The sequence below is a fragment of the Crotalus tigris genome, unplaced genomic scaffold (assembly GCF_016545835.1).
Source record: "Crotalus tigris isolate CLP2741 ecotype Arizona unplaced genomic scaffold, ASM1654583v1 scf7180000017663.5292952, whole genome shotgun sequence".
NCBI lineage: Eukaryota > Metazoa > Chordata > Lepidosauria > Squamata > Viperidae > Crotalus > Crotalus tigris.
The window spans coordinates 2,886,657-2,905,852 of NW_024096550.1; the positions used below are offsets into that span (position 1 = coordinate 2,886,657).

The following is a 19,196-nucleotide window of genomic DNA, read 5'->3' on the forward strand; positions in this document are numbered from 1 at the left end:
TTTGAAGTGACCGTTCAAAGTTGCAACAGCCATGAAAAAAGTGACTTATGACCATTTTTTACAGTTACGACCTTTGCAGCATCCCCATGATCATGCGACCAAATTTCAGATGCTTGGCATTCTGGTTCATACTTATGACCGTTGCTATGTCCCGGGTGTCATGTGATCACCTTTTGTGACCTGACAAACAAAGTCAATGGGGAAGCCAGATTCACTTAACAACCAGGTTACTGCAGTGATTCACTTAACAGCTGTGGCAAGAATAGCAAAATGGGCCAAAACTCACATAACAAATGTTTCACCTAACAACAGGAAATTTGTGCTCAATTGTGGTCATATGTCTAGGACTATCTATATTGTCTTAATATAAAGACGATTCTGTGTCAAAAGACCAAGAAAAATAACCACATTTCTGGTCATCTCTGAACCCTTTTCTAAAACTTACGTGTATAATAGTGATGACAGTAACAGTGATAAAGGACTGAAGACAGCAAAGATGCAGACTTCTATAGTAGCTTTGGGGCAAGCATTATGAACATAATAGGGGTTGCTTCTGAATAAACAGTCTTGGGAACGGGTTGTATATTTCTTGGACAAAATGCTATAGAAGAAGCAGCCCTTCAAGGTAGACCAGCTAGGAAACCAAATGCCATGTACACCAGTATTACCTTTATTGTAAAGCTTTAGTAACAAAACTGCAGGTCTGAACATGCTTCCTCTTCCTTTTGTTTATCTTGTGTGATCTAAGGAGGGCTTGTCTGAGATGTTACATTTTTGATTTGGGCTCAAACCCTTTTTCCCAACTGCCTTAGTCGTGGCTGCTTCTGCCCTCTACAAGAACATCATGCTTAACAAACTAATTAAATGAGTAGCTTAAAAGGAGCTCAAGACTCATGCTCAAATAATACTCATGAATGGCTCCTGCCTCAACTGGAGGAAGGTATTAAGTCGGTTTTCTGGTACATGTAATCTTAAATATATTTTTTTTGTAATATTTTATTGATTTTCTAATTTTACATTTAAGTATTTAAAAAGCAACGTGGTGGCTGGGTTAATCGATAATTCAATAATATACAAAAAAACTTTAGTACAAATCTCAAGCTACCACATCAAATATTTCCTCTCTTTTCCCCTTAATATCTACTGTCTCATATTTGAACTAATACAGTTCTTATTAAATCAATTAAGTAAAATAGCATTGTTATATTTATCAATAATTTTTTAGCTTATACAGTACATATCCTAGTTGCTTTAACATTCAGTCTTTATATACAATCAATGTCCTGTTGTTAGTTTTTCCCAATTTTTAATTTCCCATCAATATTTGAATTTAACATTTGATATTTATAATTTCCAAGTTTTAGGTAACCAAAGCTTCCTTTATCACAATTCATAACAAAGTCTAATATTCAAGATACACATCTATTTGAGTATATTCTATTTCCCACCATCCTACATCATTGTTAATAATACAGTATAACATCCTTATTTTCAACTAATTTCCAAATGTCTTAAATTTAATGACCAAAATTTCCCCTATTTCAATATCAAATATTTCTCTCTTTTCCCCTTAATATCTACTGTCTCATATTTAAGCTAATACAGTTCTTATTATATCAACTAAGTAAAAACATGTTTATTACATTTATCAATAAATTTTTAGCTTATATATATCTTAATTACTTTTACATTCAATCTTTATAGACAATCAATATCCTACTTATTTGTTTTCCTCAATTTTTAATTTCCCACCAATATTCAAATTTGACTTTTAATATTTATGCTTCCAAGTTTTAAGTGACCAAAATTTTCTTTATCTCAATTCATAATAAAATCTAGTATTCAAAATACATATCTTGTCTATTTGAGTATATTATATTTTAATTAGTAATATAAAATCCTCTCTAATAAATCAAAACTCCAATTTTCTTCAGCCTTATTCTGGCTTTCTTCTTTTGCCAGCTCGCCTTCCATGTCAGTGCTTTTAAGTCATCAAATAGATCTCCCTCTGTTGTTATATATATTATTTGAAATAAAAGAGACCATCCAATCATCATTTTTTGGGGAAGGGCTAGCGAATTGTCTCTCTATTATTCCAGATCCCCATAGTTGTCCTGATATGTTTCTCTTCCCTTCGGTCTGTTCTTTTTGCTCCTCAAATTTCTTCTGGTTTATATAGAAAGTCTTTTCCATTTTCAGTGTTGTCAGTCCCTTTTCTGGATTTTCCATTGACTGTGTTTGTTGGTCAGGTGAATCCTCTATCATAGTATTTAATTATTCTACTTTTTCTGTTATCTTCTGCGTAGTTGATTCTTTAATTGTATTCAAAATTTGGGTTAGTGTATCTAGGCTGACATCTTGTTCTTTTCTGTAGCATCTTATTTCATCACAAACTGAAATAATGGTTTCATGTATTGCTTTCAACATAAAAAGAATCTTTTCTTGGTCTTCATCCATATTCTCTTAATGGTTTGTTAAATTGAGGGCTTTAAAGTCAGAGAATAAAAATAATTTTATAACTGGGTATAGAACACAACTGAGCTTCTCACAGCTGATATTTGTCAAGGTTGAAAAAGTCTTATCTGTAGTCTTTATCTTCCAGCCAAGTCTCCTTTAGACAATAACAAGTTGTAATATCAAACCTGGCCACAAGATGTCACCAATGCCGTTTATGATTTTTTAAGTCAAAATTTTTATAATCCTTTTTCCAATTTTCTTTTTTTTTTAAATAAAAACCAAAGTCTTCAGTAAAGATAAAAAATCTTTTGGTCCCCAAAATTTGGAAGCATATAAATGCAGTTAGATCAGTGGTTCTCAACCTTTCTAATGCTGCGACCCCCAACCATGTGGTCGTAAGTCGAGGACTACCTGTGGGGGTAGGAGGAGGTGCGCATGCTCCTCCTCTCCTGTGGCTGGAGCGCACGCTGGGCAGGCTGAGGGTGCACGCAGGCCGTCGCCAGCAACCGCCTCGGCCCGGGAGCACCGCACATGCATGGTGCCGCCCCCTGTGCTGGCTGAGGTGTAGCTGGCAAGCGGCAGCAATGGTGCAGGCCGACCACCAGCTGGGCCACCAGCTGACCCAGCCCAAGGGAGGTAAGCCACCCGCTGGGCCCCACATGCGCCAGCAACCCTCTCTGCGTCCGCCGCTGCCCCCTAGCCTTACCTTGGCCACTGCACGTTCGGTGTGGTGGCAGGCAGGCCCAGGCGCTCCTGGGTGTAGCTGGCAAGCGGCAGCGATGGCGCAGGCCAACCACCGGCTGGGCCACCAGCTGGCCCAGCCCAAGGGAGGTAAGGCACCCGCCAGCAACCCTCCCTGCGCCCACCGGCCTCCCACCTCCCACCTCTGGCCTTCTTTTACTTACATTTAGTAGTTGCTCAGCAGGGAAGGGTGGAAACGTCCAGAAAGCTCGCCTTAGCTGCAGACAATTTGCAGCAAAGTTTGCAGACTGGGACTTTTGGCGGGCTCAGCAGGGCAGAGACAGCCTGAACAATTCCTAATGGCTTTTGAAAGCCAATAGAATAGAGTCTCTTGAATACAATCGATTCTATTGGCTTTCAAAAGCCAATAGAATAAGAGGGAGTAGCACAGCTAAGGAAAAGGGGGGGGGGAAATGGTGGACTGCGTTGTTTGGCGACCCTCGTGAAATGGTCGTTTGACCCCAAATGGGGTCGCGACCCACAGGTTGAGAACCGCTGAGTTAGATTAAGGTTATTCTTTCACTGTTTTAACTCCCCTGGATAGTCAGTCGCCGCTATTCTTAGAGGGTGGGATAGAGGTTCCCTTCCCTCTCTCCTCACAGGGGGGAAGATACTTTGGGTAGCTTTTACAGGAGAAGAAAATACTTAGGATTGAAGAGAGGTTCAGATCTCACGCTATCTCATCCACACTGCTTTAGAAGTGCCTGGTGGTAAGTTTGACTTTGGCTGTCTGCAGCCTAGTGACGAGGGATGATATAGATATGGGAAGTATAACAACTGGACCAAATATCACTATAGAAGAGGTTGAACATGCAATAAAAATAGCAAAAACAAGAAAAGCCACAGGACCTGATGATATCCCAGTAGAAATTTTAAAATTGCTGGAAGACAATGGGAAGAATTTTTTACTGCAGCTCTTCAATCAGATATATGAAACAAGAAAAATACCAAATGATTGGCTAAAATCAACCTTTGTGACAATCCCCCCAAAAATAAATGCAAAGAAGTGTACCGAATACAGAACAATAAGCTTAATGAGTCATGCCCTGAAAATATTCCTGAGAATAATTCACACAAGAATATACAACAAAATTGAAGAGTGTCTAGGTAACACACAATTTGGTTTCAGAAACAATCTTGGTACATGAGATTCACTGTTCAGCATTCAGGTTCTTGCACAGCATTGTAGAGATGTCAATCACAGTGTTTACATGTGCTTCATTGATTTCGAAAAAGCTTTTGATAAAATAAGACACAGCAAACTATTAGAAATCCTGAAACAAGGGGGACTAGATGACAAAGACATCCAAATCATAAAGAATCTATATTGGCATCAGATAGCAAATGTGAGACTAGGCCAAAAATACTCAGCTGATGCAGAAGTAAGAAGAGGGGTCAGACAGGGATGTATTCTGTCTCCACTGTTGTTCAATATCTACTCTGAGTCAATCTTCAACGAGGCACTGGAGAACATTGATGCCGGCATCAAAGTAAACAGTGTTTGGATCAACAATTTAAGATATGCTGATGATACAGTTCTGCTTGCCAGTAAGCATGAAGGCCTTCAGCTCCTCATCAACAGAGTCACAGAAATATCTGAAAAATACGGCTTGAAGCTTAACACCTCAAAAATCAAGATCATGGTCGTCAGCAAACAACCCGTTAATTTACCACCAATAAATTCAGAAGGAATACCACTAGAAAAAGTTGAAAGGATCACATGCCTTGATTCCAATTTACATGAAAGCTGGGACATGACTGTTGAAGTAAAGACAAGGATAGAAAAAGCTTGAACAGCATACTTCCAAATGAAAAAGGTCTTCTGCAGTCATGACATAAGCCTAAGACTGAAAATCAGACTTGTCAGATGCTATATTTTATCTATCCTGCTCTATGGAGTAGAGAGTTGGTCTCTAACAGAACGCCACCTGAAGAGACTGGAAGCATTTGAAATGTGGATTTACAGGCAGCTGTTACGTATAAGCTGGGTTGACAAGATCAGAAATGAGGTGATAAGCCGCTTGGGAAAGCCAAAGGAAATCATCAAAACAATTAAAAAAACGAAAATTAGAATATTTCGGACATGTGATGTGACACCCAGACAAATATGGCATACTCCATTTAATCCTACAGGGAAAGATTGAAGACAAACAAGGTCCAGGCAGAAGAAGAACATCGTGGCTTCAAAATCTAGGACTGGTTTGGACAAAAATCAGCAGCACTTTTTCGTGCGGCTGCTGATAAAAACAGGATCGCCAACATGATCGCCAACGTTTGATAACGGATATGGCACAAGAAGAAGAAGAGCCTAGTGATGAGCCATATGGCCAGTCTTTTGTCCAGTGGTTTGGAGGGCTTCCCCGGATCAAGCAGAAGGGCTACCACTCTCCCACGATCAAGCGGGGTCCCCCTCCTTGCTTGTCACCCCTACAGGGCGACTCTCGACCCTTTCCAGGGTCTCCCAATGGAGCGAAACCGAACGCGGAAGATGGAGCTCGTCTTCTGGTGGCGGCTGTGATGGCAAACCGGAAGTCATTCCCCCCCCCCCCTTTTTTGAAGATAGTGGTAATTCTTGTCCTCCCAAGTAAGAATACTTGTAGGTCAGATAAATATAAAGAAGATTCAAATGTGAAAAGACCACATGAGATAGGAAACCAACATTTTGGCTTTTAATCTTAAATATTTTTGTTAAATGATTGAATGATAAAGTGAGGGGATGCCTACCAGATCTGAAGAAGGCATAAAGCTCTTCTTCAGGAAAAGCTAATGCTTTACAGGATAGGAACGAAATAGAGTTAAGATCTTGCTAGATTAGAAAAATAGATTGAAAATAATGATATTTAACAGAGATAAATGTCATGTTCTTTAGTCTGGAAAAAGATCAGTGTGTCACATCTTGAATGGATGAGGATGTAAGTATTTAGAAGAGAAAATTAATGCACTCTGCTTCTGGCCATTGACTAGAAGCTTCAGTTAATGCAAATTGCAGCAGCTAGGTGCTAAGGTACAGTCCATGTTAAAAGATCTACAGCAGGGGTCTTCAAACTTGACCCTTTTATTACTTGTGGACTTCAACTCCCAGAATTCCTGAGCCAGGCACGCTGGCTGCGGAATTCTGGGAGTTGAAGTCCACAAGTCATAAAAGGGCCAAGTCTGAAGACCTCTGATCTACAGGTTGCTAGTTGTTGTATCTGCATAATTTAAGATGCTAGTTTTAACTCTTAAATCCCTGAACAGCTTAGGCAATTTTAGAGAGGCTGTTTCTCAATAGGCACCTGTTCAGACCTGTCTAGAAAGGCATCAAATGTGCAAGAAGATCTCCATGGAATTGCATAGAACACAAGTAGTGATAACAAAAATTGCACATTTGGCTGATTTGGCTGGACTTCCCATATAAAATTGCTTGGAATCCAAAGGCGGTTGTGTTTGTGAAAGAGAAAAATAGAAGATTTCTCTAGAAACCTAAATTAGTGTCCTTAGTGTGTTTTTTCTAACAATTGTTACCCATGGTTGATAGTTTATCATAGCTTTAGTGTAACTAATGCAGGTGTCTTCAAACTTCGCCCTTTTATGACTTGTGGACTTCAACTCCCAGAATTCCTCAGCTGGCATGCCTGGCTGAGGAATTCTGGGAGTTGCAGTCCACAAGTCATAAAAGGGCCTAGTTTGAAGACCCCTGAACTAATGCCTCATAGATAGTCTGCATATAGCTTTTGACCCCTTTTGGTTTTCTCTGAGTTCTCCCTAAATGACATTATTTCTTTGTTCTGATCAAATACCAGATAGGTGTGTTACGTTTCTCATGTCTATTTCTTTTATAACCCCTGTGAACATCACTAACAGAACTCATAAAATTGGAGATGAACATTTTGGGCCCATTCAAATAATACTGGTTGCCACGAGTCAGTGATACTGGAGTGGGCCCCATATGTCCTGTGGCTCTTGGAGGCAAAGACCAAACTGAAAAATTAAAAGCACAAATAATTGCTTGTTCCTATCTGAGAAGAATAAAATTAGCTACCAGTTCTGTCAAAAGGGTGCGAGCCAACTGAATCCCACCACTGGCTCTATTGTATTCCTGATTTGGTAAACTAGAACTCTGCAGCTTAGGGGGTTATTCCTAAAAGAGTTCATTCTCTCTTTCTTGCACTCGCGCGCACGGGTGTTCTTTGTTTCTCTTTCAGATTGAAAGAACAGCTATTAAAGAGTACTGATCTCTCTTCCCGTCTGCAAGCAGAAATCCAGCAGAAAGATGAAGAATATGCAGATCTGAAGGAGAAGTTGGCTGATACGAAAAAGCAGATCGAACAAGTTCAAAAACAGGTCTGTAAGAGGGAAAAAAATTCTTTTTTCGTCATTCTGTATGCAACACTTCTTTTGTCTTCTGCACTTACATGTAGTTCTCGACTTACAACAGTTCATTTAGTGACCGTCCAAAGTTACAACAGCACTGAAAAAAGTGACTTATGATCATTTTTCACACTTGCAATCATTACAGCTTGGTGACTGGTTCATAAAAGTGACTTATGGCCAGTTTTCACAATTATGACCGTTGCAGCATCTCCATGGTCACATCATCTAAATTCAGACACTTGACAACTGACTCCTATTTATGACAGTTGCAGTGTCTATTATGTGATCATCTTTTGTGACCATTTGACCTGCAAAATCAATGGGGAAGTCAGATTCAATTAAAAACGGTGTTACTTAATTATTGTAAAATGGGGCAAAGTTCACTTAACAAATATTTTGCTTAGCAACAGAAATTTTGGGCTCAATTGTGGTCGTAAGTCGAGGACTACCTGTACTCTTAATTTGATTAGTCATGCTTGAAGATGTAAAATCGGGTTAAATTGCAGCATTCCAGGAAGAAACTAAACAGATTGGCCTTCTATGGTCATCAGTTGAGAACCTCTTTTGAAGGTTTGTTGATGGTAGTGGATATCTTTTTTTGGGGGGGGGGGGGGATTTTGTTCAAAGCCTGTTTAGGCCAGCATCACTGGGGAATTTCCATTCCCACTGGTATAACAGAACTATCATTAACTTCCAGATTTTTCTGTCTCTTTCCTTTTTTTCATGCAGTTAGTCCAGATCAAGGTCTTTTTTCCTCTCGGCTATTAGAAGCTCCATTTGTTCTGCTTTCAAAAGAGGACAGATGTTCCTGCTGGAAGTCATCTGTCTGCTCACATTGGTGCTTGATTTGTCCTCCTTCTCTGTATTTCAAATTGCAACCCAGATATGTGGAAAAAGTAGCATTCTCCAACTGGGTATAATGTACCCCCATTGAATCTTTTTACAGGTGAGCACCATGCGTGCTGAAGAGAAATTGCTGCGGAGCAAAGTTAATGAACTTGAGAAGACCAAAGGCCAGCTAACTGAAGAACTAGATCTCAAGCAGAGGACGATCCAGCAATTTAAGAAGGTGTCACAGAATATTTTGATCTTGGTATCATTATGGAGGGGGGTTAACTGGCCCTTGGAGTGCAGTCAGTCTTTGCATGTGAATCTCCTAGTGAAGATAGCCAGTGCTTTGCGTGCCAAGACAGTGAAGGTCCAGAGAGATCCACTCAAAGACAGTCTGAATTTAATGTGAGTTACTACTATGTGTATTTAGGACTGCTCCCTGCAACTGAACATAGGCAATTCTGATTTTAGAATTACCCAGTTTTTATGGTAAAATTTTTTTTTTACAAAATGTTTAGTGTCTCTGTCTGGTGTTTTTATTTCTGTGTCCAAATCAGGATGATCTAAGTAAGAAGCTGGAGGACCTGTCACAGCAGTATCAGAAATCACGTGAAGGTATTGTAACAACTAGGAAGGACACACAGAGAGAATGAGAATGCGGATGTGTGTGGGGTGCATGTGTGCGTGCTTCTAAATGTTTCTGCTTCTTATTCCTCCTGGATTTTATAATTTTTATTTAACCTATATGTGTTGATATGAAGTACTATATCAGTAAAATCCCTGTTCCTCCCACTAGCATGCTTCCTTTCTGCCTATAGCAGAAGCTGAAGCGGGGAATCACTTGGGTTAGAAAAATGGTCCTGAGATCTACAGGAAGAGCTGCATCTCCCTGCTCCTGAATGAATTCATTTCATGGAAGGATTGCAAAGAAGGTTTACAGAGTAGCCATTTTTATTTCAAACTTTAGATGTACGTTGCAAAGAGAAAATCATTGAAGACATGAGACTGACTTTAGAGGAACAAGAACAGACTCAGTCTGAACAAGAGCAAATGCTTCAGGCCACGTTAGAAGAGAATGAAAAATGTAAAGCAGGTAAGCCACAATGGAGGATGATTTGCATTATCCCTTCTGCTCCCTTACACAAATGCCAGGTGGCCGATTGAAGCTGAGATGTAGATTTCAACTACAGGCAGTCTTTGACTTACAACAGTTCATTTAGTGACTGTTCAAAGTTACAAGGGCAGTGAAAAAAATGACTAATGACCATTTTTCAAAATTACAACCTTTGCAGCATCCCCATGATCATGTGATCACAATTCAGATGCTTGGCAACTGGTTCGTATTTATGACCGTTGCTGGGTCCCAAGGTCATTGGATCACCTTTTGAGACCTTCTCACTGTTGTAGCTGCAAACAATTGCTAATCAAGGCAGTTGCTAAATGAGGACTACTAAATAGGCATGCCAGCCAGCTAAATGAAATATGTTTGTCCTAAAGATGTTTTTCATCTATGGAAAATGTTACATGATTGTTTTTGCTTGTAACATCTTAACAGGGCTCTATCCTTGGGATTTTCTGGAGAGACAGAAACTTACATATTTACTTCTATTTGAATCAGGATAAAAAGAATATTGGCATCCTTAAACTTTTGCATTGAAGAAAACTCCTCAGAATACCATGGATAAGGCAAGAAAACAAATCGATGCACTATCGAGCAAAGAGTTCTCACTCAAGGCAGAAATGGCCAGGTTCAAATTGTTTTTATAGGTGGTCGCATAGTCAGCCAGATATTTACACTGGATTTGACATTTTTATCCACCTATAGCAGCGGTTCTCAACCTGTGGGTCGCAACCCCTTTGGGGGTCAAACAATCCTTCACAGGGGTCACCTAAGACCATCGGAAAACATATATTTCCGATGGTCTTAGGAACCAAGACACCGCTCCTCTATCCATCTCCAGGCGGATAAAAACAACACAGAGAATGGTAAGACTTAAAGCATCGAAGGAGCAACTCCCCGCCTCTCAGGTAGAGCTAGCAAAAGCCAACAACTCAGCCCACCTCCCAGCCTTTTCAACAATCAGAAGCCGTGGCCTGGACATTAGCATCCGTGACGAATCTTCCTAGGGAATCTGTGAAGCCGGTGGAGTTGCTTCAGATCGCACTTGCGTGCAGTCGCTCGCGCCTCTGTGGAAGAGGGGAGACGGGCTGGCGGGGAGTTGAGGAGGGGTGAGGTAGGAGGAGGAGGGAGGGAAGGAAGGGTTGTTAGCTGTGGAATCAGCAGGCCGGAGGGCTTTGCCATGGGGGTGGGTTCCTTTTGTATTTTGATTCCCTCCCTTTTGGAGGGAGGAATGGACATTTTATGATCTGGGGAAAAAAAAATCTGGTGTCTGTGAATAAAAGCGCCAGCGATCATCTTTTCTTTCCGCCAGCTCGTCTTGATGCATTCAGTGCAATTGCTTTTTAAAAAAAAAAAAAACAAAAAAAAAACAGGTTGGTCTCTGCCCTTGCGTGGGGGGGTGTGTGCAAGCACCTTAATTGAGTCTCCCCATCCCCATCCATGGGATTTTCCTCGGGATTGCTAGGAGCTGCGCTTAAACTCGGAATCGCCCGGCAGCAAGCGAAGAGAAGGGAGTTGGCGCGGGCGAGAAAGCCAGCAAGCCAGCCTGCCTGCCTGCCAGCCCGAATTGCGAGGTTCCCTTTGCCTTTTTCGTCATGAATTGGGAGCAAGCCAACCTCGGGATTTTCCCTCCTCCTGCCTTTAAACGGCTTCCTTTTATTCTGCCTCCCGCCTGGTCGGGATCCAAAGGCGAGGCTCTGATTGGGGAAGTGTATATTCCACTGCCAGAAATTGTTAGGAAGAAGGAAATGCATTGAGGGACTTGTCAGAAAACATTTAGATGAGAATCAAGTACGCTCAGTGGAAGGTGAAAATGTTGGAAGGAGGGGATGAAATAGCTGGAATCTGGGACAGCTATAAAGTCATATCCTTCTGTTTTGGGAAACTTCCATGAAAATGTAGTCACATAACTCCTCACTTCATCCACAAAATGTTACAGGGGTTCTGATTTTTTATTTATAACCCTTTTCCTTTCTTCCATTCTCTTGCTGCTTTTCCTTCAATTGGTCATGTGATCAAAATGTGGATGCTTGGCAACTGGCCTGTATTTATGACGGTTGCAGTGTCCCAGGGTCATGTGATTATTTTTAGCAATCTTTTGACAAGCAAAGTCAGTGGGGAAGCCAGATTCATTTAACAACTGTGTTCCTAACTTAAATAACTGCAGTGATTCACTTAATAACTGCAGCAAGAAAGGTCGTAAAATGGGTGCAACTCACTTAGCAACTGCCTTGCTTAGAAAACAGAAATGTTGGGCTCAGTCATGGTCGTAAGTTGAGGACTACCTTTAGTTGTGGAATTCCTTTTGTTGGATGGTTCTATCTTCTGGAGTCTAGAGACTGATCCTGCATATCAGATGTTTACATTACGATTCATAACAGTAGCAAAATTACAGTTATGAAGTAGCAACGAAAATAGTTTTATGGTTGGGGGTCACCACAACATGAGGAACTGTATTAAAGGGTCGCGGCATTAGGAAGGTTGAGAACCACTGACTTATAGAGTCCTTCCTAATGACCTGGGAGAGGGGGATGTTGCTGTTTGATGGAGTTAAAGGCATTGTTGTAGGATGTAATCTATTCCAAATAAAGCTGCTTTTGCTTTTGCAAATGATGGTGATTTTGATTATTTTAAATTTAACAGCCAGTCAACTCAAGTGGACTTGGATGGGGTGCAAAAAAAAAAAAAACCAGTTAAGATTTTTTTCTAAATGCCATCCAAGCGTTTTTATTATTATAATATTATAGTAAGGATACTACAGTATAAGTAAGTTAATCCTCTGATGATACCTTTAACATGATCAAACAATACATACCTATCCCAGGACCTTGGGAAGGATTCAGTAGGAAGATAAGAATGCAAAATCCAGTCTAAACATCTGGCTGACTATGAAATAAACCATAATAATAATATTAGAGCCGATTTGGTGTTCTGGGATAGGCAGTTTGGTGTGGTGGTTAAGGTGCTGACCTAGTCCCACCTTTGAGCCAGTCATTTTCCCTCTCAGTCCCCCACCCCTTCAGACAAGCAAAGACAATGGGGAAGCCAGATTCAACGGTTTACTAACTTATCAACTGCAATGATTCACTTAACAACTGTGGCAAGAAAGGTCATAAAATTTTGCCAAAACTCACTTAACAAATGTGTCACTTAGCAACAGAAATGTTGGGCTCAATTGTGGTCGTAAGTCGAGGACTACCTATATAGATATATCTGCACTTTGCAGGAGAATTTAATCATGAAAGTTGCACCCTTGGTTTCACAGGGCAGGAAATTTGACCAATCCAGTCTGTCTTGATCATCTGATGTTCCTTGAATTCTGTAATCCAGGGGTCTTCAAACTTGGCCCTTTTATGTCTTGTGGACTTCAACTCCCAGAATTCCTCAGCGTGCCTGGCTGAGGAATTCTGGGAGTTGAAGTCCACAAGTCAACTAAGAGCCATGTTTGAAGACCACTGCTGTAATCTTTGTATGCAAATTGTGACTGTCTTCAGTTGCTGCTAATGGGATTCATTTGGTCTCTTGCAATTGTATGTCATGTTGCTAATGCGCATATTTTGCTGTAGAATTGAAAGAATGGGACAAAAGATACCATGAACTAAAGGAGCAGAAGAATGATCTGAGGTCACAAGACATTAATGAAGGCCATGAAAAAAACACAAACTTGCTTCACGAACAATTAAAACAATCACAAGAGAAATTGGAGGTAATGCGTCAATTCCTGTGGCAATATGAGACTTCATGCCAAATTACTTGTGGAGATGATGTGCATGTTCTATTTTTTTCTCAAAAAAATCCCCTAATAAACTGGCATTGGTAGTCTTGACAGAAGGAACAAGGATTTTTACAATAGTATGATCAAAACAGCATGATTCTAATTTTTGCAAATTTCAGTTCCCCATTAACTACACTTAGGTTCTTCGGTAAAATATATGGGAAAACGTATTTCTTTAGATCAGGGGTCTTCAAACTTGGCGTGCCTAGGAATTCTGGGAGTTGAAGTCCACAAGTCATAAAAGGGTCAACTTTGAAGACCTCTGCTTTGGATTGTGTCAGCTCTAGAAGTGAAGGGCTTAATTGGTTGTACTAACATATTGTAATCCAATGCTATTGGCAAGAAGAAAGCCACCATTTTGAACAGAATTGGTAAAAAAGGACCGGACACCCACTCCTTAATCTTATTCAGCTGAATATTGAGTCTGAGCAGGATCATGAAGGAAAACAGAAGCTGATTCAAGGCAAATAAATGGGAGATAGAATAAAACCTATTTCCCTTTCCAGTATGAAAGGAGTGAATGTATATGCACCCTATGCACGTGAATAGATGCATATACAGCAGGGGTATCCACAGAGTGTGGTCAAAAAATTCAAGATGGCAGCTACAGTGGTGCTGTCAGAATCCAATTATATTTCATCTCTAGTTATCAAATATAGAAAACCCCAATTCTGCCTTCTCTGGATTCTGCCATAAGAGGAAGGGAAGGGGGTGAACAAAGGGGCTTTATGGCCCTCACTTCCTTCAGTATACTTCAAAGGAACTGAATGTGTGTATTGCCAAAAGAACTAACCATAAGAATGAGGCTATTGTCTTTCATATAGTTTTCTTTGAAGTCTCCATCCAGCCGGCAGTAATGAAAAGGGGGTGGAAGTGTAATGCCTGAGACTGTCGCTGAAAGAGGAGGTTGATTGGGTGGAGCTACTGGGGAACCCCTTAAAACCCTGAATTGGAGAGCTTGGACCCCAAGTCCTGTCTAGAACGCCTGCAACCATTTTCTCTTAAAAAAGGATTCCTGTTGGAAGAATTATTCTAAGAGTTCTGTCTTCTTAAGATGCAAAGTGGGATGGGTCCTTACAGGTGCAGTCAAAGCTCTGCTTGTTTCTATGTATGTTGGGCCTGAAAACCTCGAATCACACCATTGGAGTTCCATCGTGCCTCTTTTGACCCTACCTTGAGAAAAAAGGATGATCTGGTACCAAATAATGGTCAAGACTGATTACAAACAATTTTCATGAAAAAATTGGCTTTGTATAAAGTTTGTGTTTCTCAACATGAAACGATGAGAGAAATGAAGATAGAGCTCACAAATGCAGAACATGCTCTATAATGCCTTCATCTGCTAGAGTTCAGTGTCACATGTGGATTTGATATTTAAACACTTGCTCTTTTGGCAGGCAGTCAAGGATGCTTTGAGGGATTTGGGGAAGGGAAGTGGAGATTTTCAAAGTTCAGTGGTTTTGCCTCTAGAGCATTTTCACTTCCATTAGAAGAAAAGGTGTAACTCTGATTCCTTTTAAAACAGGAATGCAAAGAACTGCATGAAACAGATCGTAGGAAGTGGCTGGCAGAAAAGACGCTCCTCATAACTCAGGCGAAAGAAGCAGAAACTCTCCGTAACAAGGAGATAAAAAAATTTGCTGGGGATAAAGAATATTATGCCAAGCAACTCACAGAAGCAGTAAGTGAATTTTTGCTTTTCTTTGTATCGCTGAAAAAATCCAAGAGAAAGACTTGTGAATGAATGCCTTCCAATTTATCCTGTGCTTTAATATTGTGCACGTGTGCATAGACAAATTATGTGTGTAAGAGTACATTCATAAACACATGCACATGTTATAATACACTGCAGCTTTAAAAACTAGAAAGTCCTTCAACAACAACAACAAAAAAATACAGGGAGTCCTTGGCTTATTACTACAATTAGGCCCAAAATTTCTGTTGCTAAGTGAGACAGTTGTTAAGTGAGTTTAGCCACATTTTATAACCTTTCTTGCCACAGTTGTTAAGTGAATCACTGCAGTTGTTAAATTAGTAACACCGTTGTTAAATGAATCTGGCTTCCTCATTGACTTTGCTTGTCAGATGATCACAAAAGGCAATCACATTTCACCGAGATACTGCAAGCGTCATAAATACTAGTCAGTTGTCAAGCATCTGAATTTTGATCACGTGACCATGGGGATGCTTCAGGGGTCGTAAGTGTGAAAAACGGTCTTAAGCCATCTTTTTTAGTGCCACTGTTACTTCGAAAGGTCACTAAATGAACTATTGTAAGTCAAGGACTACCTATAATAGTCTAAACATCAGACTGACTATGTGACCGATCATAATAATTTCCAAGGATTTCTATCAGGACACTCTATGCAAGGCTGCCTTTAAAAATTACACAGAAATTACAGTTAACACAAAATATACTCATGACTGTTCAAAATTACAACAGTTCTCTGTCCAAAGTGATAGCTGTTGCAATGCCCTCATGGTCATGTGATCAAAATCCAAGCTTTTGGCAATCTCCTACCATCCTTATGACTGGCTGCAGTCTCTCCTCACCATCTCAGCTGCCCAGCTGGCTCACCAGCATTAAAACTGGGTCCTGGAGGCCTTGACCCCTCTACTCTTATCCATTTACTTTTGGTTTGTTCTGTTTACAGTCATGCCCAGTTGATATGAGGCCTGGCTTTCCTACCAAGGCTGCATTGAGCCATCCTGCAAGCGAGTGCCATTCTTGTGGTCCTTTGGAAGGTTCTTTCTCCAAATTATGCCAGGGCCTCCCCCATCCTCTGAGGCACACTCTGCTTAATGACCCACTCATCACTTAACAGCCACAATTCGGAGTGCTGGGCTTGTAGTCATTGAGCAAAGCAGTCACATGGTGCCTTGATGTATGACTGCAACAACTTACAATCAGAATTCCAGGCTCAAAAGTCATGTTTTAGGGTTACTGTTTTGGTTACCAATAAGTTTTGGGATGCAATCTAAAATGTTGGTTTTGACTCATATGTCTTTTATCCCAATGCTTGTTGGCACCAAGGTACTTAGAAGATAGCCTCCTTTGCTTTGAGTTGGCCCTCTAAAGTGTTCCTCCATTTATTTAATGGTTTCCCAGATAAGGAAAGTGAAGGAGGGTTTTGAGCAATGTTTGCTGTGATAGTCTCTGGGTTATGCAACATCTTCCTCTCTATATTAGATTTAGCATACACTAGCACCCTCATTGTTGCCCAGGGGTATCCATGGGGAATGGTAAAAAAAGTCAAAATGGTGGCCACAGCAGTATGTTACAGTTGAAAAGCAGTCAAAGCTTTGATTGCATTGCCAGAGCCACCATCATAACAATTTTGATCATATCTATGGACACACCCACTTCATTGTTGGCCTTCCGGAATTAAAGACAGTTAAAGACCATTCCCAAGGGCCATTGGGGAATGGTCACCATTATATTTAGCACTTTATGTTTTGTGGTTGTTTCTGTTTTTATCGGCTTTTATATTTTACTTTGTTTTTATGTTTGTAAACTACAAGGAATCGTAATGAACCCAACACATCTGTCATGTCTTCTCTCCAGGAAAAACTTGTGGCAGAAAAAGACCATGACCTTCAAAGATGGCGGGTAGAAAGAGACAAATTGGTGGCAGCTCTGGAAATTCAGCTGAGTTCTCTAATCTCAAGTAATGTACAGAAAGATAAGGAAATGGAAGAACTGAAAAAGATGATATTGAAATCTTCTGGGAAGGTTTGTATAGTGTTGTTACTCCTTCACAAGTCTTTTTCCTCTACTATTCTCAATTTGCCTATCATGAGAGCACAGATATGGTTAAAAAAAGATGATGGTGGTCTTGGCAAAGTAATCGAAGGCCTGTCGATCTGTATATACATTGATTTCCTTGTTCTTATGACCATCTGGCATTTTTGATATCTATGCTCCAAGAACACTCACGTCTGCCTATTGCCACTTCGCAACATTGTTTAATTGATGTACACACCACCTGATTTCCAATGACAGCTCATAAGAAAACAGGAGAATTATAAAAGAACAAAGGAATGTAGCAATAAAAGAAGGTAACCCAGAAAGCAGAGATGGGAAAACTGGGCAGCAACAAAACACATATCTACTCCTTGGAGGTAGCTATACCCATCCTAACCAAAGACCTGGTTGAAGAGCCAGATCTTCAAGCCCCTCCAAAACACCAGTAGGATGGGAACTACCCAGACTTTTTCAGGAGGAGGAAACCTCATTCCAGAGGGCATGTTTGATGGAAGCCTTTTTGGGAGTTGTTGACAGCTTTGAGAACAATTTTACTTTCACAAGGAAACTTCTGGAGACAATATACTCATTATTTATTAGGAAATAGACACTCTACTTCAACTAACTTGATATTAGGAAAGATCTGCCTTACACAGAGAGGAGTGTAGCCTAGGTGCCCAACTAGAAAGAGTGATGTCAATCACATTTGCATTGTGTGACTGTCACGTGTAGCTTCCAAGTTTTCACTCTTGATGGTGACTCTCTGAGGAAGAATTTCTGGGGAATGGCTATGAGAATTTCCAAGTTACATCCGGGTGGCCATTAGGAGATGAATGCTGAATTAGATAAGATGGTGGGTTGATCAAGGGGGATTTTTCTTTTAATTCAGCCCTCACACAAGACTAGTGTTTTCTGTGGTCGCTTTTAAGAAATTATCAGTGACTATACACAGAACTCTGTAAGTTACATAATTAAGCACTGCATTCTCCATATCCTCTGGCTGCAGGCCAGGCTCTTGATATTTAAAGTTGCTGATTGAAAGTTCACAAGAATCTAGTGCGACTTTTGGAGGTGCAAAATCACCACCAGTCTATATCTCTTTCTTCTCTCTCCAATTCTAAGTGCTTCCACAGCATAGGCTGGTTTGCAACTGTCAGGTCATTGTTGGAACTAATAATAATGACAAATATGAATTTATTCTGATACAGGCTATTCTTGATTTACAACCATTTGCTGAACAATGGTTCAAAATAACAATAACCTTGGAATGGATGCTTTGTGATGTGTAAAGCACTTCCAAGTGTTGCAAAATATTGCCTATACCCCTTGGTCACATGATCGAGAACTGGATGCTTGGCAACCATTTCATACTTACGACCGGTTGCTAAGTACACCATGATCATTTGCAATCTTTGTTGGCTTTTCCAGAAAGCAGTAAGATAAGGAAAGTTGCAAGCTGTTGCGCCTTGCCAAGAGGACTGCCTCTTGTCTCTGGAGGCTGGCTGAAAGAGCTGCCTATTGGGAAGATTTCAGCTCCATGTGGAACTCAAACTCTCTGGCAGCCAACTTTTTTACTCTGTCCTAATGGTGCAGGAGATGGCTTAATGACCACAACTGAGAGTTTGGGATTGCAGTTGCTGAGCAAAGCAATAACATGAGCATCTTGCTTAAGGACTGCTTCATTCAACAACTGAGAAACCTGTCCCAATTATGGTTGTAAGTTGAGGATTACCCATAAGCAGGTTTTCTAAAAGGCCTTCCAAAGCATTTAAATATAGATTGGTTTCAAAGATCAACACTTTCACAATTAAATGTAAAAGCAGACAACCTTTTCTCTGGGTTTAGAGGGATATTTTTTTGCCGTGCAGGGAGAAGCTACCAAGTCACTTCCTTTAACATAATTGGAGAACATTTAAAGATCAAATAAATATTTTAGATTTTGTGGTGACTTAAGGCACCCAATTTGCCACTTAAATTTTTGGCAAAAACAATTGATTTGACAAGGTGTTGGTTTTAAGCATTCCTTTTTAAATGTTGCAATTCTACAAAAACAGTTGTCCAAAATGTTTGGCCTTATCTACACAGGGGAATCACTGTGGGCCTTAAATGTGGCATAGGGAAGCTTTAGCCCTAACTGAACATAGAGCAGAATATTTTGTGAGAACCAAGTGTTG

At 40.4% G+C, this 19,196-nt stretch overlaps 1 protein-coding gene across 3 annotated transcripts in view; it reads left to right on the top strand.

Moving 5' to 3' along the window:
- The window catches only part of KIF20B (kinesin family member 20B), a 78,405-nt gene that overhangs the window by 34,832 nt on the left and 24,377 nt on the right, over window positions 1-19,196 (top strand). For all 3 annotated transcript variants that reach the window (XM_039335971.1, XM_039335973.1, XM_039335974.1), the window contains exons 21-27: window positions 7,383-7,521; window positions 8,498-8,620; window positions 8,940-8,997; window positions 9,350-9,475; window positions 13,069-13,208; window positions 14,803-14,958; window positions 16,843-17,010. In XM_039335971.1, the coding sequence (XP_039191905.1) occupies window positions 7,383-7,521; window positions 8,498-8,620; window positions 8,940-8,997; window positions 9,350-9,475; window positions 13,069-13,208; window positions 14,803-14,958; window positions 16,843-17,010 (910 nt within the window). The remainder of the gene's footprint in view (window positions 1-7,382; window positions 7,522-8,497; window positions 8,621-8,939; window positions 8,998-9,349; window positions 9,476-13,068; window positions 13,209-14,802; window positions 14,959-16,842; window positions 17,011-19,196) is intronic.